Source organism: Bufo bufo, chromosome 4 (genome assembly GCF_905171765.1).
Source record: "Bufo bufo chromosome 4, aBufBuf1.1, whole genome shotgun sequence".
NCBI classification, from domain to species: Eukaryota; Metazoa; Chordata; class Amphibia; order Anura; family Bufonidae; genus Bufo; species Bufo bufo.
Window position 1 is genome coordinate 55075632 of NC_053392.1, and position 18310 is coordinate 55093941.

Genomic DNA, 18310 nt, shown 5'->3' on the forward strand with positions numbered 1-18310 from the left:
CTTTCAAAGCTCCAATCATCTCTGCTGGAGACAATCCCTTCTCCTGAGGATAGGATCTGGGTACGGAACAGGTGACAGTCCCTCTCTACTATCACCCCGATCACTGCAGGACACTCCAACGCCGTGATGAGACCGGCTTCTGTCTCACTCACACCATACTCCCAAGATGTCTGCCTCTCTCCTTTCTGTTCCTCTCAGAAAACAGCCTGTATGAGTCATCGGCATGAGTCATCAGCTCCTTTGCATATTCAAATCCAGCAGTCACTTTAGCTGTGTGGGGAAACAGCGGCCTCTTGTGCCCAAAATGCCAAATGACACTTCCAATACAATTATGCACAAACATTATACAGGAAGAGCTGTTCCACAATCTCACACTGATTCCCAACCTTTTGAGCCTTCACAGTCTCAAGAAGATGACGGTGGTGAACTGCAATCATTCGTTCACGAGGTGGATGATGATGAGACACAGTTGTCAATCACTGAGGTTGTGGTTCGGTCAAGTCAGGAGGATGAGCAGAGTGAGGAAGTGGAAGAGGAGTTGGTGGACGATGAGGTCACTGACCCAACATAGGAAGGTGATAAGCCGAGCGAGGACAGCAATATAGAGGGGGAGGGATCCGCAGCACCGCAACAGGCTAGAAGAGGCAGTGGGGTTGCAAAAGGGAGAAGACGGCAAACAAAAAAACAGGCACGCAACCATTACACCGAGCACCCCAATGCGTAAATCTAACTTGCCAAGGGGTAGGTGTTCCGCAGTATGGCGCTATTTTGAGGAAAGTGCAGATGACAAAAGAGTGGTTGTTTGCAACCTGTGCCGTATCAAAATGAGTCGGGGCGTGAACACAAGAGACCTTACCACCACCAGCATGATCTTCCACATGACATCCAAGTACCCAAACAAGTCGCCAAAACGCCTGGGTCCACAATCTGGGTCTGCGGGTCCCCCCACTGCCACCTCTTCCCCTGTGTTACGCACTGCTGGCCAATCCCCTGTCAATTGCGCAGGCCCAGATGCCCCTCGCCCTGCACCTGGACCTTTGCATGAACTATCAGCAACAACATCTACTTTCCTGTCCCAGCGCATCGTCCAAATGTCCATAACACAGTCATTTGAACACAAGCGCAAATAACCACCCACAGGCCATAGCACTAAATGTGCAACTTTCCAAATTACTGACCCTGGAAATGTTGCCATTTAGGCTTGTGGACACTGAGGCCTTCCGCAGCCTGATGTCGGCGGCCGTCCATCGGTACGCGTTCCTAAGCCACCACTACAGTTGCAAGAAAAAGTATGTGAACCCTTTGGAATGATATGGTGTTCTGCACAAATTGGTCATAAAATGTGATCTGATCTTCATCTAAGTCACAACAATAGACAATCACAGTCTGCTTAAACTAATAACACACAAAGAATTAGATGTTACCATGTTTTTATTGAACACACCATGTAAACATTCACAGTGCAGGTGGAAAAAGTATGTGAACCCCTAGACTAATGACATCTCCAAGAGCTAATTGGAGTGAGGTGTCAGCCAACTGGAGTCCAATCAATGAGATGAGAGTAGAGGTGTTGGTTACAGCTGCCCTGCCTTATAAAAAACACACACCAGTTCTGGGTTTGCTTTTCACAAGAAGCATTGCCTGATGTGAATGATGCCTCGCACAAAAGAGCTCTCAGAAGACCTACGATTAAGAATTGTTGACTTGCATAAAGCTGGAAAGGGTTATAAAAGTATCTCCAAAAGCCTTGCTGTTCATCAGTCCATGGTAAGACAAATCATCTATAAATGGAGAAAGTTCAGCACTGCTGCTACTCTCTCTAGGAGTGGCCTTCCTGTAATGATGACTGCAAGAGCACAGCGCAGACTGCTCAATGAGGTGAAGAAGAATCCTAGAGTGTCAGCTAAAGACTTACAAAAGTCTCTGGCATATGCTAACATCCCTGTTAGCAAATCTATGATACGTAAAACACTAAACAAGAATGGATTTCATGGGAGGATACCACAGAGGAAGCCACTGCTGTCCAAAAAAAACATTGCTGGACGTTTACAGTTTGCACAAGAGCACCTGGATGTTCTACAGCAGTACTGGCAAAATATTCTATGGACAGATGAAACCAAAGTTGAGTTGTTTGGAAGAAACACACAACACTATGTGTAGAGAAAAAGAGGCACAGCACAACAACATCAAAACCTTATCCCAACTGTGAAGTATGGTGGTGGGGGCATCATGGTTTGGGGCTGCTTTGCTGCGTCAGGGCCTAAAGGATTGCTATCATCGAAGGAAAAATAAATTCCCCAGTTTATCAAGACATTTTGCAGGAGAACTTAAGGCCATCTATCCACCAGCTGAAGCTCAAAAGAAGATGGGTGTTGCAACAGGACATTGGCCCAGTCAGAGTCCTGACCTCAACCCGATTGAGATGCTGTGGCATGACCTCAAGAAAGTGATTCACACCAGGCATCCCAAGAATATTGCTGAACTGAAACAGTTCTGTAAAGAGGAATGGTCAAGAATTACTCCTGACGGTTGTGCACGTCTGATCTGCAACTACAAGAAACGTTTGGTTGAAGTTATTGCTGCCAAAGGAGGTCAAACCAGTTATTAAATCCAAGGGTTCACAACACTGTCAATGTTTACATGGTGTGTTCAATGAAAACATGGTAACATTTAATTCTTCGTGTGTTATTAGTTTAAGCAGACTGTGATTGTCTATTGTTGTGACTTAGATGAAAATCAGATCACATTTTATGACCAATTTGTGCAGAAATCCATATCAATCCAAAGGGTTCACATACTTTTTCTTGCAACTGTATATTTCACAGTGTGCCATGCCCGCTTTACACCAGCATGTGTCCCAGAACCTCACCCATGCCCTGACAAACGCAGTTACTGGGAAGGTCCACTTAACCACGGACACATGGACAAGTGCTAATGGCCAAGGACGCTACATTTCCCTGACCGCACACTGGGTGAATGCTGTGGAGGCCGGGAGTGAGTTGTACCCTGGGATGGTACAGGTGCTACCCACGCCCAGGAATGCAGGCCCTACGTCCATCAGGGTCTCCACCAGCAGCTATGTTACTGGCTCCAACCCCCACTCCGTTCTGAACGGATACCATCGTTTGCATTATAGGAGCGGATCCGTCTGTGCAGACACCAGACGGATCCGCTCCGAACGCAAGTGTGAAAGTAGCCTAATGCAGCCATCAAAATCAAATTGGGTTTGTCGGTTCCACCTCATCTCAACAGCAGGCCCGCACCTAAAATCTTTTACTAGGTCTGCTCACCTGCAGACCAACAACTCGAATCTTTCACTGGGTCAGCTCACATGCAGGCACTCGCATAGAACTTTTTAGAGGGTCAGCTCAGCTGCAGGCCTCGCATATAATGTTTTACAGGGTCAGCTCACCTGCAAGCCCGCAACTCTTGCTGCCTTGCTTTGAAGTAGTAGACTTTTATCAGGCTCCCTCTCCAAAATCGAACAATGATTCCCCGTTACCGGTGGTCACATGTTAGGCGCATAAAAGAACATCGAAAATTGATAGGGAAGATATCCAAATGGATCGTGGACATCACGGGAACGTGCGATCAGGCAGAGTCAACAAAGCGGCAGCAGGGCCTCTCCTGTATAACATTTCCTCATCCAAAATACCACAGTGACATTCCCTGTAATTTTTTTATTACTCATTCCCAGGGGCGGACTGAGAACCCTCAGGGCCCCCGGGCAAAATAAATCAAGGGCCCCCTTACAGGACCCACCCATGTTCTGCTGCAAGCCCCACCCTTGTCCCTCCTCCATGCCCCGCCTCCAGCCACACCCTACACAATCTTTAAAGGGTTTCTACCACCTCGTTTTGAGAAATTTAGCTGTCAGACACTAGCGATCCGCTAAAAACTAACTTTTATCGATATGCTAATGAGCCTCTAGGTGCTATGCGGGCGTCTTTTCAGCACCTAGAGGCTGGTTCTACTCACACAAAATGCCGCCCAGCGCGTCCCTCCAGCCCGCCCATCTCCTCTGGAATGCGATCCTCCCTCTGAGTCAGCGGACGAATTCTCGCGCATGCGCCGTGCGCGTCTGTCTTCGGCGCAGGCGCAGTTTATGTCTATTAGCTCCCTGCACAGACATCTCCACTGCGTCTGTTCCTCGGAGCACTATGACGTAATAGGCGCAGGCGCAGTGGAGATGTCTGTGCAGAAAGCGGTCAGACATTAACTGCGCCGAAGACAGACGTGCACGGCGCATGCGCGAGAATTCGTCCGCTGACTCAGAGGGAGGATCGCATTCCAGAGGAGATGGGCGGGCTGGAGGGACGCGCTGGGCGCCATTTTGTGTGAGTAGACCGAGCCTCTAGGTGCTGAAAAGACGCCCACATAGCAACCAGAGGCTCATTAGCATATCGATAAAAGTTAGTTTTTTATGGAAACGGCTGCACAAAAAGCTATTATAATAGCATTGTTTGGTAGAGCAGACACTAGCGGATCGCTAGTGTCTGACAGCTAAATTTCTCAAAACGAGGTGGTAGAAACCCTTTAATAAGATTTCAAAGTTAAAGTGACACAAAAGGCACCCAGACCACTTCAGGTCATTGAAGTAGTCTGGGTACAGTGTCCCTTTTGCAAATCGAACTGCAATGTTCTAGAGAAACTGCATTGTTTACGTTCCAGCAATAAGTCGGCCTCTAGTGGCTGGCAGCCACCTGAGGGCTTCCTGGAATAAAACAGACCTTTGGTCTGGTATCTGACGCTGGACGTCCTCACACTCTGCATGATGACCTCCAGGGTCAGATTTTTCCCCATAGGAAAGCATTGATTCAATGCTTTCGTATGGGGTGATCTAATCTCAGGGTCCATTAGTGAGACTCTGTTAGAAGCAGTCCCCTCCACCTTGTACTTGTTCCACTGATCTGCTACTTGCAGGCTACGTGGGCATGAGTTCAGTCACTTCGGCGCGTGATCCCGCGAGACCCGTGACCTACAGTGGCGGGTCTCGCGGGATCACACGCTGCAGGACGGGATTGCGCACCGAACTGACTGAACTCATGCCCGCACAGCCCACAAGTAGCGGAACAATTACAAGAGCGGTGGGGAATAGCCAAATTAAAAAATATTTTTAACCAAAAGGTGTGCTTTTGGTGAGTTTTGAACTAATGGTGGTCTGTGGATGGCACTGTCGTGGGGGCTCTGTGGATGGCACTGTCGTGGGGGCTCTGTGGATGGCACTGTTGTGGGGGCTCTGTGGATGGCACTGTCGTGGGGGCTCTGTGGATGGCACTGTCGTGGGGGCTCTGTGGATGGCACTGTCATGGGGGCTCTGTGGATGGCACTGTCGTGGGGGCTCTGAGGATGGCACTGTCGTGGGGGCTCTGTGGATGGCACTGTGGGTGACACATATATAGCACCTTATGCTATATATGTGTCATCCACAGATCCCCCCCCATAACAGTGTCCCTGTGAGAGAATGACCCCCAATACAGGGTCTGGGGGCTGGCATCTGGTGTTGAAATGGCAGCGGGGCCCTGTGCAGTCACTGTATTCTATCGCACCGGGCCCCGCTCACTGTAATACTAAGTTTCATATGTGAACAAGAAGCTAAATCCTCTGCGATCCTCTCCCTCTCTGTACTCACAAACTCAGTAACAGCCTGGCAGGCCGGGCGGCAGCGCAACTCACTGAAGTCACGCGCCTGCTCCTCCCACTTTATGAATGAAGCAGGCGGAGCAGGCGCGTGACGTCAGTGAGTTGCGCTGCCGCCCGGCCTGCCAGGCTGTTACTGAGTTTGTGAGTACAGAGAGGGAGAGGATCGCAGAGGATTTCTCTTCTTGTTCACATATGAAACTTAGTATTACAGTGAGCGGGGCCAGGTGCGATAGAATACAGTGACTGCACCGGGCCCCGCTGCCATTACCACATTGTTATTTTGCGGCGGGCCCTCGGACCATGTCCGAAGTGCCTGACCGGTCAGTCCGCCCCTGCTCATTCCAATAACAGGGCATCTTAAGAGTCCTGTATTGTTATTTATCGTCACTACCTCCACAAGTCGGGAGTGTGTGATTTGAGCTACACCCGCTTGCCTTCCTTAGATGTGTTAGCCGTTTCTCAAGCTCGCTCTCCGGCATCGAACCCTGATTCCCCGTTACCCGCGATCAACATGGTAGGCGCAGAAAAGAACATAGAAAGTTGATATGGCAGATATTCAAATGCATCGTCGCCGTCACGGGGACATGCAATCTCCCAGAGGTTATCTAGAGTCACCAATGTGGCAGCAGGCCCTCGCCCCTAAGAGTTTAGATGGTCAGATCAGCAGGTCCTTGCTCCAAGTGTATTTGAGAGTCACCAGCAGGCCATCAACCATAATTTTTCAAGGGTGTGTATGATGCCCTCCCTTATGTGTAACAAAGGGTGTATTGGAGTGCCAGTTCCTTGTAAATTTTGGCAGCCCTTTCCCTTAGTGCATAGGCTTTATGAGTGTAGGAGTCCCACTACCTGAACAATTGTACCACAATGTGAATGAGGCCCTCCTTTATGTGATATACAGGCTGTTTCGGAGTGCCTCTTGCTTGTAAATTTTGGCAGCACTTGCACTTTATATACAATTGAATATACAGGAAAGAATGTTTCCTACCAATTTTTCCTGTAAAATTGCTTTTTTGAGGGGGATTTTGTGCATATTTTTGTCAGTCTGTAAAAGTGGAGTACAACTCGGACAACATGGTTCCCAGCAGCAACTTGGGAGTCTAAGATGCATCCAGACATCGTCCCCATGCTGTTCCCGATCCATTTTGGTGGTGTTTCTGTTACTTTCTGACTTTTTCCTAAGGACCAGGCACCCTCCCCTCTTCAGAGCAGAGGGTGCCTAGTTGTCTCCCATTGACTTCCATTATACTCGGGTGCTCGGCCGAGCACACAAATATAGCAATGTGTTCGGGCCGAACACACGAACACCTGAATACTTTGGTGCTTGATCTTCACTAGTTATCACCAAGTAAATTAAAAAAAGATATTCCTGTAAGTGCTTGCCGCAAGTTTTGCATGATATCAGATTAAGGCTACTTTCACACCAGCGTTTCGGTGTCCGCCTGTGAGATCCATTTCAAGGCTCTCACAAGCGGCCCCAAACGGATCAGTTTAGCCCCAATGCATTCTGAATGGATGCGGATCCGTTCAGAATGCATCAGTTTGGCTCCGTTCTGCCTCCATTCCGCTCTGGAAGCGGACACCAAAACGCTGCTTGCGGCATTTTGGTGTCCGCCTGGCCGTGCGTAGCCAAACGGATCCGTCCTGACTTACAATGTAAGTCAATGGGGACTGATCCGTTTGACGTTGACACAATATGGTGCAATTGCAAACGGATCCGTCCCCATTGACTTTCAATGTAAAGTCAGGACGGATCCGTCTGACTAACAATTAGACTTAGACTTTTTTTTTAACATAGAATGCAGACGGATCCGTTCTGAACGGATACCATTGTTTGCATTTATAGGTGCGTATCCGTCTGTGCAGATACCAGACGGATCCGCACCTAACGCAGGTGTGAAAGTAGCCTAAGAGTGGGTGACTTTCATCAAAAAGTTATCTTGTTTTTTGTCTTGGAAGGTCTCCCTGCACCTATGGTTCTAGGTTTACCGTGGCTCATCAAGCATAATCCAACTATCATTTGGCAAGCTAGGCAGATTCTGGATTGGTGGGGACTTCTGCATTGATAATTGTCTCAATACATACTTTTCTGTGATTACTACTAAGGCTGTACCCTCTTTCATATCCGAGTTGGCCGATGTGTTTTCTGAGAGTGGATGTGAGGATTTACCTTCCTATTGGGAAAATGATTGCCCTGTCAATCTTATTCCCGGGGCTAAATTTCCTAAATCTAGGTTGTATAATCTTTCTTAACCTGAAAGGCAGGCCATGAGAGAATATATTGCCGAGAGTTTGAAGAAAGCTCACATAAGACCTTCCAAGTCTCCAGTGGCTGCAGTGTTCTTTTTTGTAAAAATAAAAAGGATGGAGGTCTTTGGCCATGTCTGGATTTTCGTGAACTCAATCAGATTACTATCCGTGATCCTTACCCTCTTCCTTTGATTCCCGGTTTGTTTAACCAGATTATTGGTGCCAAGGTGCTCTCCAAGTTGGATTTAAGGGGGGCATATAATCTGGTTAGGATCAAGGAAGGGGATGAATGGAAGACGCCTTTTAATACTCCTGAAGGGCACTTTGAGAACCTGGTCATGCCTTTCGGGTTAATGCCTGGGCGGTCTTCCAATATTTTGTGAATGACATCTTTCATCACCTGGTGGGGAGGTTTGTGATCGTGTATTTGGATGACATTTTTATTTATTCTCCTGACATGGAAACACATCAGAATCATGTGAGCCAGGTGTTACAGATCCTAAGGGATAATAAATTGTTTGCAAAATTAGAGAAATTTGTTTTTGCGGTACACAAGGTGCAGTTCTTGGGCTACCTGCTGTCATCTTCGGGTTTTCGAATGGATCCTGAAAAAGTCTGTGCTGTATTGGACTGGGATCGACCCGAAAATCTAAAGGCTTTTATGCGTTTTTTATCCACCTCAGCCCCCAGTGCTTAAACACCCTGAAAGACCAGGCCACTTTTTACACTTCTGACCTACACTACTTTCACCGTTTATTGCTCGGTCATGCAACTTACCACCCGAATGAATTTTACCTCCTTTTCTTCTCACTAATAGAGCTTTCATTTGGTGGTATTTCATTGCTGCTGACATTTTTACTTTTTTTGTTATTAATCGAAATTTAACGTTTTTTTTTGCAAAAAAATGACATTTTTCACTTTCAGTTGTAAAATTTTGCAAAAAAAACGAGATCCATATATAAATTTTGCTCTAAATTTATTGTTCTACATGTCTTTGATAAAAAAAAAAATGTTTGGGTAAAAAAAAAAATGGTTTGGGTAAAAGTTATAGCGTTTACAAACTATGGTACAAAAATGTGAATTTCCGCTTTTTGAAGCAGCTCTGACTTTCTGAGCACCTGTCATGTTTCCTGAGGTTCTACAATGGCCAGACAGTACAAACACCCCACAAATGACCCCATTTCGGAAAGTAGACACCCTAAGGTATTCGCTGATGGGCATAGTGAGTTCATAGAACTTTTTATTTTTTGTCACAAGTTAGCGGAAAATGATGATTTATTTTTTTCTTTTTTTCTTACAAAGTCTCATATTCCACTAACTTGTGACAAAAAATAAAAACTTCCATGAACTCACTATGCCCATCAGCGAATACCTTGGGATGTCTTCTTTCCAAAATGGGGTCACTTGTGGGGTAGTTATACTGCCCTGGCATTCTAGGGGCCCAAATGTGTGGTAAGTAGTTTGAAATCAAATTCTGTAAAAAATGACCGGTGAAATCCGAAAGGTGCTCTTTGGAATGTGGGCCCCTTTGCCCACCTAGGCTGCAAAAAAGTGTCACACATGTGGTATCTCCGTATTCAGGAGAAGTTGGGGAATGTGTTTTGGGGTGTAATTTTACATATACCCATGCTGGGTGAGAGAAATATCTTGGCAAAAGACAACATTGTATAAATAAATGGTAAAAGTTGTCTTTTGCCAAGATATTTCTCTCACCCAGCATGGGTATATGTAAAATGACACCCCAAAACACATTCCCCAACTTCTCCTGAATACGGAGATACCAGATGTGTGACACTTTTTTGCAGCCTAGGTGGGCAAAGGGGCCCATATTCCAAAGAGCACCTTTCGGATTTCACTGGTCATTTTTTACAGAATTTGATTTCAAACTCCTTACCACACATTTGGGCCCCTAGAATGCCAGGGCAGTATAACTACCCCACAAGTGACCCCATTTTGGAAAGAAGACACCCCAAGGTATTCGCTGATGGGCATAGTGAGTTCATGGAAGTTTTTATTTTTTGCCACAAGTTAGTGGAATATGAGACTTTGTAAGAAAAAAAAATAAAAATAATCATTTTCCACTAACTTGTGACAAAAAATAAAAAATTCTAGGAACTCGCCATGCCCCTCACGGAATACCTTGTGGTGTCTTCTTTCCAAAATGGGGTCCCTTGTGGGGTAGTTATACTGCCCTGGCATTTTCCAGGGGCCCTAATGTGTGGTAAGTAGGTAAATGACCTGTGAAATCCTAAAGGTGCTCTTTGGAATGTGGGCCCCTTTGCCCACCTAGGCTGCAAAAAAGTGTCACACATGTGGTATCGCCGTACTCAGGAGAAGTTGGGGAATGTGTTTTGGGGTGTCATTTTACATATACCCATGCTGGGTGAGAGAAATATCTTGGCAAAAGACAACTTTTCCCATTTTTTTATACAAAGTTTTCTTTTGCCAAGATATTTCTCTCACCCAGCATGGGTATATGTAAAATGACACCCCAAAACACATTCCCCAACTTCTCCTGAATACGGAGATACCAGATGTGTGACACTTTTTTGCAGCCTAGGTGGGCAAAGGGGCCCATATTCCAAAGAGCACCTTTCGGATTTCACTGGTCATTTTTTACAGAATTTGATTTCAAACTCCTTACCACACATTTGGGCCCCTAGAATGCCAGGGCAGTATAACTACCCCACAAGTGACCCCATTTTGGAAAGAAGACACCCCAAGGTATTCACTGATGGGCATAGTGAGTTCATGGAAGTTTTTATTTTGTGTCACAAGTTAGTGGAATATGAGACTTTGTAAAAAAAAAAAAAAAAAAAAAAAAAATCATCAGTTTCCACTAACTTGTGACAAAAATAAAAAATTCTAGGAACTCGCCATGCCCCTCACGGAATACCTTGGGGTGTCTTCTTTCCAAAATGGGGTCACTTGTGGGGTAGTTATACTGCCCTGGCATTTTCCAGGGGCCCTAATGTGTGGTAAGTAGGTAAATGACCAGTGAAATCCGAAAGGTGGTCTTTGGAATGTGGGCCCCTTTGCCCACCTAGGCTGCAAAAAAGTGTCACACATCTGGTATCGCCGTATTCAGGAGAAGTTGGGGAATGTGTTTTGGGCTGTCATTTTACATATACCTATGCTGGGTGAGAGAAATATCTTGGCAAAAGACAACTTTTCCCTTTTTTTTATACAAAGTTGGCATTTGACCAAGATATTTCTATCACCCAGCATGGGTATATGTAAAATGACACCCCAAAACACATTCCCCAACTTCTCCTGAGTACGGCGATACCAGATGTGTGACACTTTTTTGCAGCCTAGATGCGCAAAGGGGCCCACATTCCTTTTAGGAGGGCATTTTTAGACATTTGGATACCAGACTTCTTCTCACGCTTTGGGGCCCCTAGAATGCCAGGGCAGTATAAATACCCCACATGTGACCCCATTTTGGAAAGAAGACACCCCAAGGTATTCAATGAGGGGCATGGCGAGTTCATAGAATTTATTTTTTTTTGGCACAAGTTAGCGGAAATTGATATTTTTTATTTTTTTCTCACAAAGTCTCCCTTTCCGCTAACTTGGGACAAAAATTTCAATCTTTCATGGACTCAATATGCCCCTCACGGAATACCTTGGGGTGTCTTCTTTCCGAAATGGGGTCACATGTGGGGTATTTATACTGCCCTGGCATTCTAGGGGCCCTAAAGCGTGAGAAGAAGTCTGGAATATAAATGTCAAAAAAAATTTACGCATTTGGATTCCGTGAGGTGTATGGTGAGTTCATGTGAGATTTTATTTTTTGACACAAGTTAGTGGAATATGAGACTTTGTAAGAAAAAATAATAATAATTCTGCTAACTTGGGCCAAAAAAATGTCTATATGGAGCCTTACAGGGGGGTGATCAATGACAGGGGGGTGATCAGAGAGTCTATATGGGGTGATCACCCCACTGTCATTGATCACCCCCCTGTAATGCTCCATTCAGATGTCCGTATGTGTTTTGCGGATCCGATCCATGTATCCGTGGATCCGTAAAAATCATACGGACATCTGAATGCAGCCTGACAGGGGGGTGATCAATGACAGGGGGGGTAATCAATGACAGGGGGGTGATCAGGGAGTCTATATGGGGTGATCACCCCCCCTGGAAGGCTCCAGGGAGACGCCTGTATGTGTTTTGCGGATCCGATCCATCTATCAGTGGATCCGTAAAAATCATGCGGACATCTGAATGGAGCTTTACAGGGGGGTGATCAATGACAGGGGTGTAATCAATGACAGGGGGGTGATCAGGGAGTCTATATGGGGTGATCACCACAGTCATTGATCACGCCCCTGTAAGGCTCCATTCAGACGTCCGTATGCGTTTTGCGGATCCGATCCATCTATCAGTGGATCCGTAAAAATCATGCGGACATCTGAATGGAGCTTTACAGGGGGTTGATCAATGACAGGGGGGCAATCAATGACAGGGGGGTGATCAGGGAGTCTATATGGGGTGATCACCACAGTCATTGATCACGCCCCTGTAAGGCTCCATTCAGACGTCCGTATGTGTTTTGCGGATCCGATCCATCTATCAGTGGATCCGTAAAAATCATGCAGACATCTGAATGGAGCTTTACAGGGGGTTGATCAATGACAGGGGGGTAATCAAAGACAGGGGGGTGATCAGGGAGTCTATATGGGGTGATCAGGGGTGATCAAGGGTGATCAAGGGTGAATAAGGGGTTAATAAGTGACAGGGGGGGGGGGTGTAGTGTAGTGGTGCTTGGTGCAACATATTGCTGAGCTACCTGTGTCCTCTGGTGGTCGATCCAAACAAAGGGGACCACCAGAAGAGGACTAGGTAGCAGGTATATTAGACGCTGTTATCAAAACAGCATCTAATATACCTGTTAGGGGTTAACGATCGCCGCTGGCAGGCTGGAGATCCACTCTCTTACCTTCCGTTCCTGTGAACGCGCGCGCCTGTGTGCGCGCGTTCACAGGAAATCTCGGCTCGTGCGAGATGACGCATATATGATTGACTCTGCGCAGGGCTGCCACCTCCGGAACGCGAATCTGCGTTAGGCGGTCCGGAGGTGGTTAAGATTCACCAACTATTACCGAAAATTTATTAAGAATTATTCGACAATAGTAAAACCCTTAACGGACATGACTAAGAAAGGGACGGATGTCTCTGTATGGTCTGATTCGACGTTGCAAGCCTTTTCTGCGATTAAGAAATGCTTCTCTTCTGCTCCCATATTGGTGCAGCCAGATGTGTCACAACCTTTTATTGTGGAAGTGGACGCATCCGAGGTGGGAGTAGGAGCAGTTTTCTCACAGGGCCCATCACCTGGTAAATGGCGACCATGTGCATTTTTCTCAAAAAAAATATACCCCGCTGAGAAAAATTATGATGTGGGTAACAGAGAGTTGCTGGCCATTAAATTGGCTCTTGAGGAATGGCATCATTTGTTGGAAGGGGCGATTCATTCAATCACGGTATTCACTGATCACAAAAATGTGGCTTACCTGGAGTCGACGAAACAACTGAACCCAAGACAAGCCAGATGGGCCCTGTTTTTCACCAGATTCAATTTCACTGTCACCTATCGTCCTGGGATTAATATGTGTAACACTTCAGAGTTGTGTTACGAAACTCTTCTACCCCGCTACAATCTGTTGAGAGCCTTTACCTTGTCATCTGATATGATTTTACATTATGTCATTCACAAATGTGCATAAACCATGTTAATTGTAAATTTCTTTGTAGTTTTCCATGTTCACCAGCAGGTGTCAGCAATGGCTTGGTAGGGACTTAGTTTCAGTTTAGTATTTCTAAGCTGGAATGGTTCATTCCAGCTTAGCTCCCCCTCTGTGGAGGTGTGGACTATTCCCACAGCCCACACCCTGGGTGGAGAAGGAAGTTAGTGAGGAGTGTAGCCCAACCCCTGCAAGGGGTAGGGTGTGTGTGTTAGGAGCTCTCCGATATAGGGAACAAAGCCAAGATCTTGTCTCGGCTGAGACATTGATCAAATCCCCAGCCTGAGCCCTGCAGCCTCAGCTGGATGAAACAGCAGACAACCTCCAGTTCCAGGAAGAAAGCATTCCCTTAGAAAATATCTGTGAGTAAAGTCCAGAGATCCAGGAGCAGCCATATTCCTCCTCAGCTAGTCTGTCCCCATAAAGCAGAAGATAGAGAGAAGTGCAGAAGCCAAATTCCTGCCACAGTTTTAGAGCTACTAAGCAGACATTCTATCCTGTAAGCTCCAGATTGATAGAGCAGAAGATTAATTCCTGCCAACCATTGCCAACGCCTGCTGGGACCACAGACCAAAGCTGTACATTGCTTGGATGAAAGTTATCTTCAGTAAAGACAAGTTTGAACTTCATCTAAAGGTCTGGACATCAATTTCTGCTGCAAAATCCCTCTATTACACCTACTATCACTACACTCAATTTATTGCAAGTGAGCCAGGAGCCAGGAGTCCAGCTGTACCCAGGTAGGAGACACCGTTGACACCATTATCATCACCATACAGAGACATTATAGGCAATCACACCACTCTGGCATTCCTACGCTGGGACGTGCGTTATAACACCTTAGAAGGACCCTGGGGTAGTACCCTGCGCATGCTGCAATTGGCATCACAAACAAACTACAAACCCATTTCCTGACCCACTGCATAAATGGCGTCAGCATACCCGTTACTGGTCACTGCAGATGTCAAGGAGGACACCTTGTAACGTAGTTTCCCTGGAGGTGGTGATTTGGAAAACCCGAGTTCCATACTGTCTAAAGGGGTGGTGATAGCCACTCTTTACCCTGAACTTGAGGTGAAGGTGTTAGAGGCTCAGGGAGATGCACCGGACTCGTGTCCCTCTGGGAAACTATTTGTGCCACTGGGATTGCGTCACAAGGTGTTGGAGGAACATCATTGTATGGTTCTTACAGGACATTCTGGGAGTAGGTCTACTGCCAACCTCATATCTCGTAGATTCTGGTGGCCGGGGTGGAGTAAGTGTGTGAAGGACTATGTGTCAGCCTGTACTACCTGTGCACGTGCCAAGTTGACACATACTCAACCTTCTGGATCTTTACTTCTGTTACCCATTCCGTTCAGACCATGGACTCATGTATCCATGGACTTCATCACTGATCTACCTAATTCTTCAGGAAAGACAGTTATTCTGTTGATCGCTTTAGTAAAATTGTAAATTTTATTGCATTACCAGGCCTACCTAATGCTAAAACCCTTGCACAGGTATTTGTTGACAACATTGTGAGACTCCATGGCACTCCCTCTGACGTGGTCTCGAATCGCGGCACTCAGTTTGTTTCCAGATTCTGGAAGGCGTTCTGTACTCGTCTGGGAATTCAACTGTCCTTTTCTTCGGCTTTTCATCCTCAGTCGAATGGACAGACGGAGCCCACTAATCAGAGTCTGGAGACTTACTTGAGATGTTTTGTATCTGAGAACCAGGAGGAGTGGTCTTCCTTTTTGTCTTTGCCAGAGTTTGCCATAAACAATCGTAGTCAGGAGTCCACTAGTGAGTCACCGTTTTTTGGGGCCTATTGGTTTCACCCGCAGTTTGGCACATTTTCTGGTTCTAATACTTCTGGTATCTCTGAGGAAGAATGTTTTCCGTCATCATTGTCATCGATATTGCAAAAAATTAAAAATAACTTGAAAACTATGGGCAACAAATATAAACGTGTGGCTGACGGGAAACATATGAATGGTCCGGACCTAAGTGTGGGTGATTCTGTGTGACTGTCCACAAGAAATAATAAGTTGAAGGTACCTTTCTGGAAGTTGGGTCCAAGGTTTATCGGCCCATATAAGATCACGGCCATTATTAATCCTGTAGCTTTTCGTCTTGAGCTTCCTCAGGCCCTGAAAATTCATAATGTGTTCCATAGGTCTTTGTTGAAAAAATATGTGGAACCTTTACAGCCATCTTCCTTGCCACCCGCTCCTGTCATGGTGGACGGTAATTTGGAATTCGAGATCGCGAAAATAGTTGACTCTCGAGTTCTCCATGGATCCCTTCAATATCTTGTCCAATGGTTATGGACCGGAGGAGAGAATGTGGGTGCCGGCATCCGACGTTAATGCCAATCGTTTAGTGAATGCCTTTCGTAGATATCACCCGAATAAGGTCGGTCCTGGGTGCCCGGAGGTCACCCGTAGAAGGGGGGGGTACTGTCACGGACATTCCCGTGGCAGGTACCAGAAGATTGGAGAGACTAGCAACCCGTGGGTTAATTTGACTGGTTCCCTGTGGATCTTATTGTGTCTGAGTTTTGGTGAATGCCCCACCCCTTGCTTCAGGTGTTGCTTGTTGGTAATTTACCTTTCCCATAAGTAGCCGCTTCTCTTGAAGGTGCGGTTTATAGATTTTCTTCCTGTCTTCTAACTAGCTGGTCGATTGTACTCTGTGGTGTTTCTGGAGTTGCCAGTTTTCTACTTTCAGCTAAGTCTTGTCTTTTCTTATTGTATTGTGTTTGTTATAATACCTGTTGTTTGTATCGGGGCCTGAGACAGAGACTTCCATTCATCCATCTGGGGAGGAATGGATTGTCTCTGGTCCTAACCTCATTTCAAGGCCTTATAGGGATATAAGGGCCTAGGTATACATCTTATGAATATTCCTACCTTCAAGGTCTATTCATATTGATAGGTAGTTAGGGCCCGGATTAGGGTTGTTTAGGAGGTGAACTGTTCCTTCCCTAGTTTCCAGGCCCAGTTACTGTTTCCCTTCCCTCCTTTGTTCAGTGTGGAGTTTTCCCCCCACACTGATTGTGACAGTATGTCAGAAATAGGTTTCTCTCACACAAAAACAATACATTTTGGATTTTCATAATTCCCGGAGTACCACTATAACAGCAACAACCAATAAGTTTTCATGACTTCTTTGTATCCTTACTGTACTTTTTTCTATTTTTAGGAAAACCCTTTAATAATCAAATTGTCATAAATGCTGCAGTGGCCAACATAATCGTGTCCATATTGATGGATCAAAGATTTGATTATGATGATCCTGCAATACTGAAGTTCATGAGATTAATCAATGAAATGGTCAGCCTTGCAGGAAGCACTATGGTCAGGGTAAGTATTCTTCAGTCACTAACAGATGAATACTAAGGGGTTTTGTCTATATACAGATGGGGGAGGTGCTGGTAATCTTTATATATACAGATGGGAAGGTGCTAGTTCATTTAACCTGTAGATTACTGCAAAGTAAATTTTATGCCAAGAGTTAAATGTTGAGATTTGTTGTTAAAGTACTCTTTATTTTGCACTTTGTAAATCCAAAATGGTTATGTATGGGCAACAAAAAGTTAACACTGGCAATTCTAGTTAGGTTGCCGGGAGATGGGCTATCCCCCAGTTTTTAGTGGGGGGGGGGTCTAGTTATCAGAGCTAGAGGGAACATGTGCATGTGTGAGCTCCTGAAATGTAGGCCTGGAGAGAAGCTTGACCAAAAGAATCTTCACCCCTGAGTCTGAAAATTGTTTGAGAGCAATCTAACTGAAAGGCTACCTCCGAGAGAAAGATAATGGACATTCACAGATGGCAGAGATCAACTTTAAGGCTGTGTTTCAAAAGACAGTAAGGTATGACAAAAGACTTGCTTGAGTTTAGTTTTTATTTTTCTTTTTTGCTTCATCACCCATTACACTTTGAGATGGATTGGCCATCTGGATCTAAGACCTGCAGCATGGGAATTGCAGAAAGAGTTAAAGAGAACAGAGCTGCACACCTAGGGTTATTCGGGAAGACTGCAGAGTGTATCTGTGTATCTATAGAGCGACCAAGGGAAGAATATTACCATCATTGCTACTGTCTATGCACAGCTATTTGGAGAAGGCTACTCTGCAATATACCTACTTTGCAAGGGTGGGGACCAGTTCCAGTTAATTCTAGCTTACTCTCTGCTAGGGGAAGGGTGTGCAGGGGCACGTCTCTGCTGGACGTGCCCACGCCATCCAGAGCACCTTAAGCTCTGCTGACCCTGGAGGCCAAAGCTTAAAGCATCAGGAGCCAGGAGGAAAGTTCCCTGCCATAACCTAGAAGAGTCAGACTACAGAGAAGAAGTGCAGCATAAAGAAGAAGTTGAGTTATACAGCCAGCCTGTCAGTGCAGCAGAGTCAGAGAGCAACAGAGACATAGTAGAGTTGAGTTTGCTTGCCAGTTTAATGCTAAAGCGTTCTGGAACCAAGACAAAGCCTGAAACAGTTTGGAGAAACGTTTATTCAAGTAAAGCTACCATTGAACTTCATCTCAAGGTCTCAAGTTATTCTTTCCAATCCCTAAATTATTCCTAAATTATTAAATTATTCCTAAATTAATCCCTAAATTATTTATTGCTTCAGAACCAAAGCCTGGGGTCCAGCCGTATCTAGGTAGGAGCACCGTGACACATAAA

The 18310-nt window shown here is 45.7% G+C and overlaps 1 protein-coding gene across 2 annotated transcripts in view; it reads left to right on the forward strand.

Annotated features, from left to right (window-relative positions):
- LOC120997253 (cytochrome P450 2K6-like) overlaps positions 1-18310 on the forward strand; it is a 94633-nt gene that overhangs the window by 68303 nt on the left and 8020 nt on the right. For both annotated transcript variants that reach the window (XM_040427264.1, XM_040427265.1), the window contains one exon: positions 16829-16989. In XM_040427264.1, the coding sequence (XP_040283198.1) occupies positions 16829-16989 (161 nt within the window). The remainder of the gene's footprint in view (positions 1-16828; positions 16990-18310) is intronic.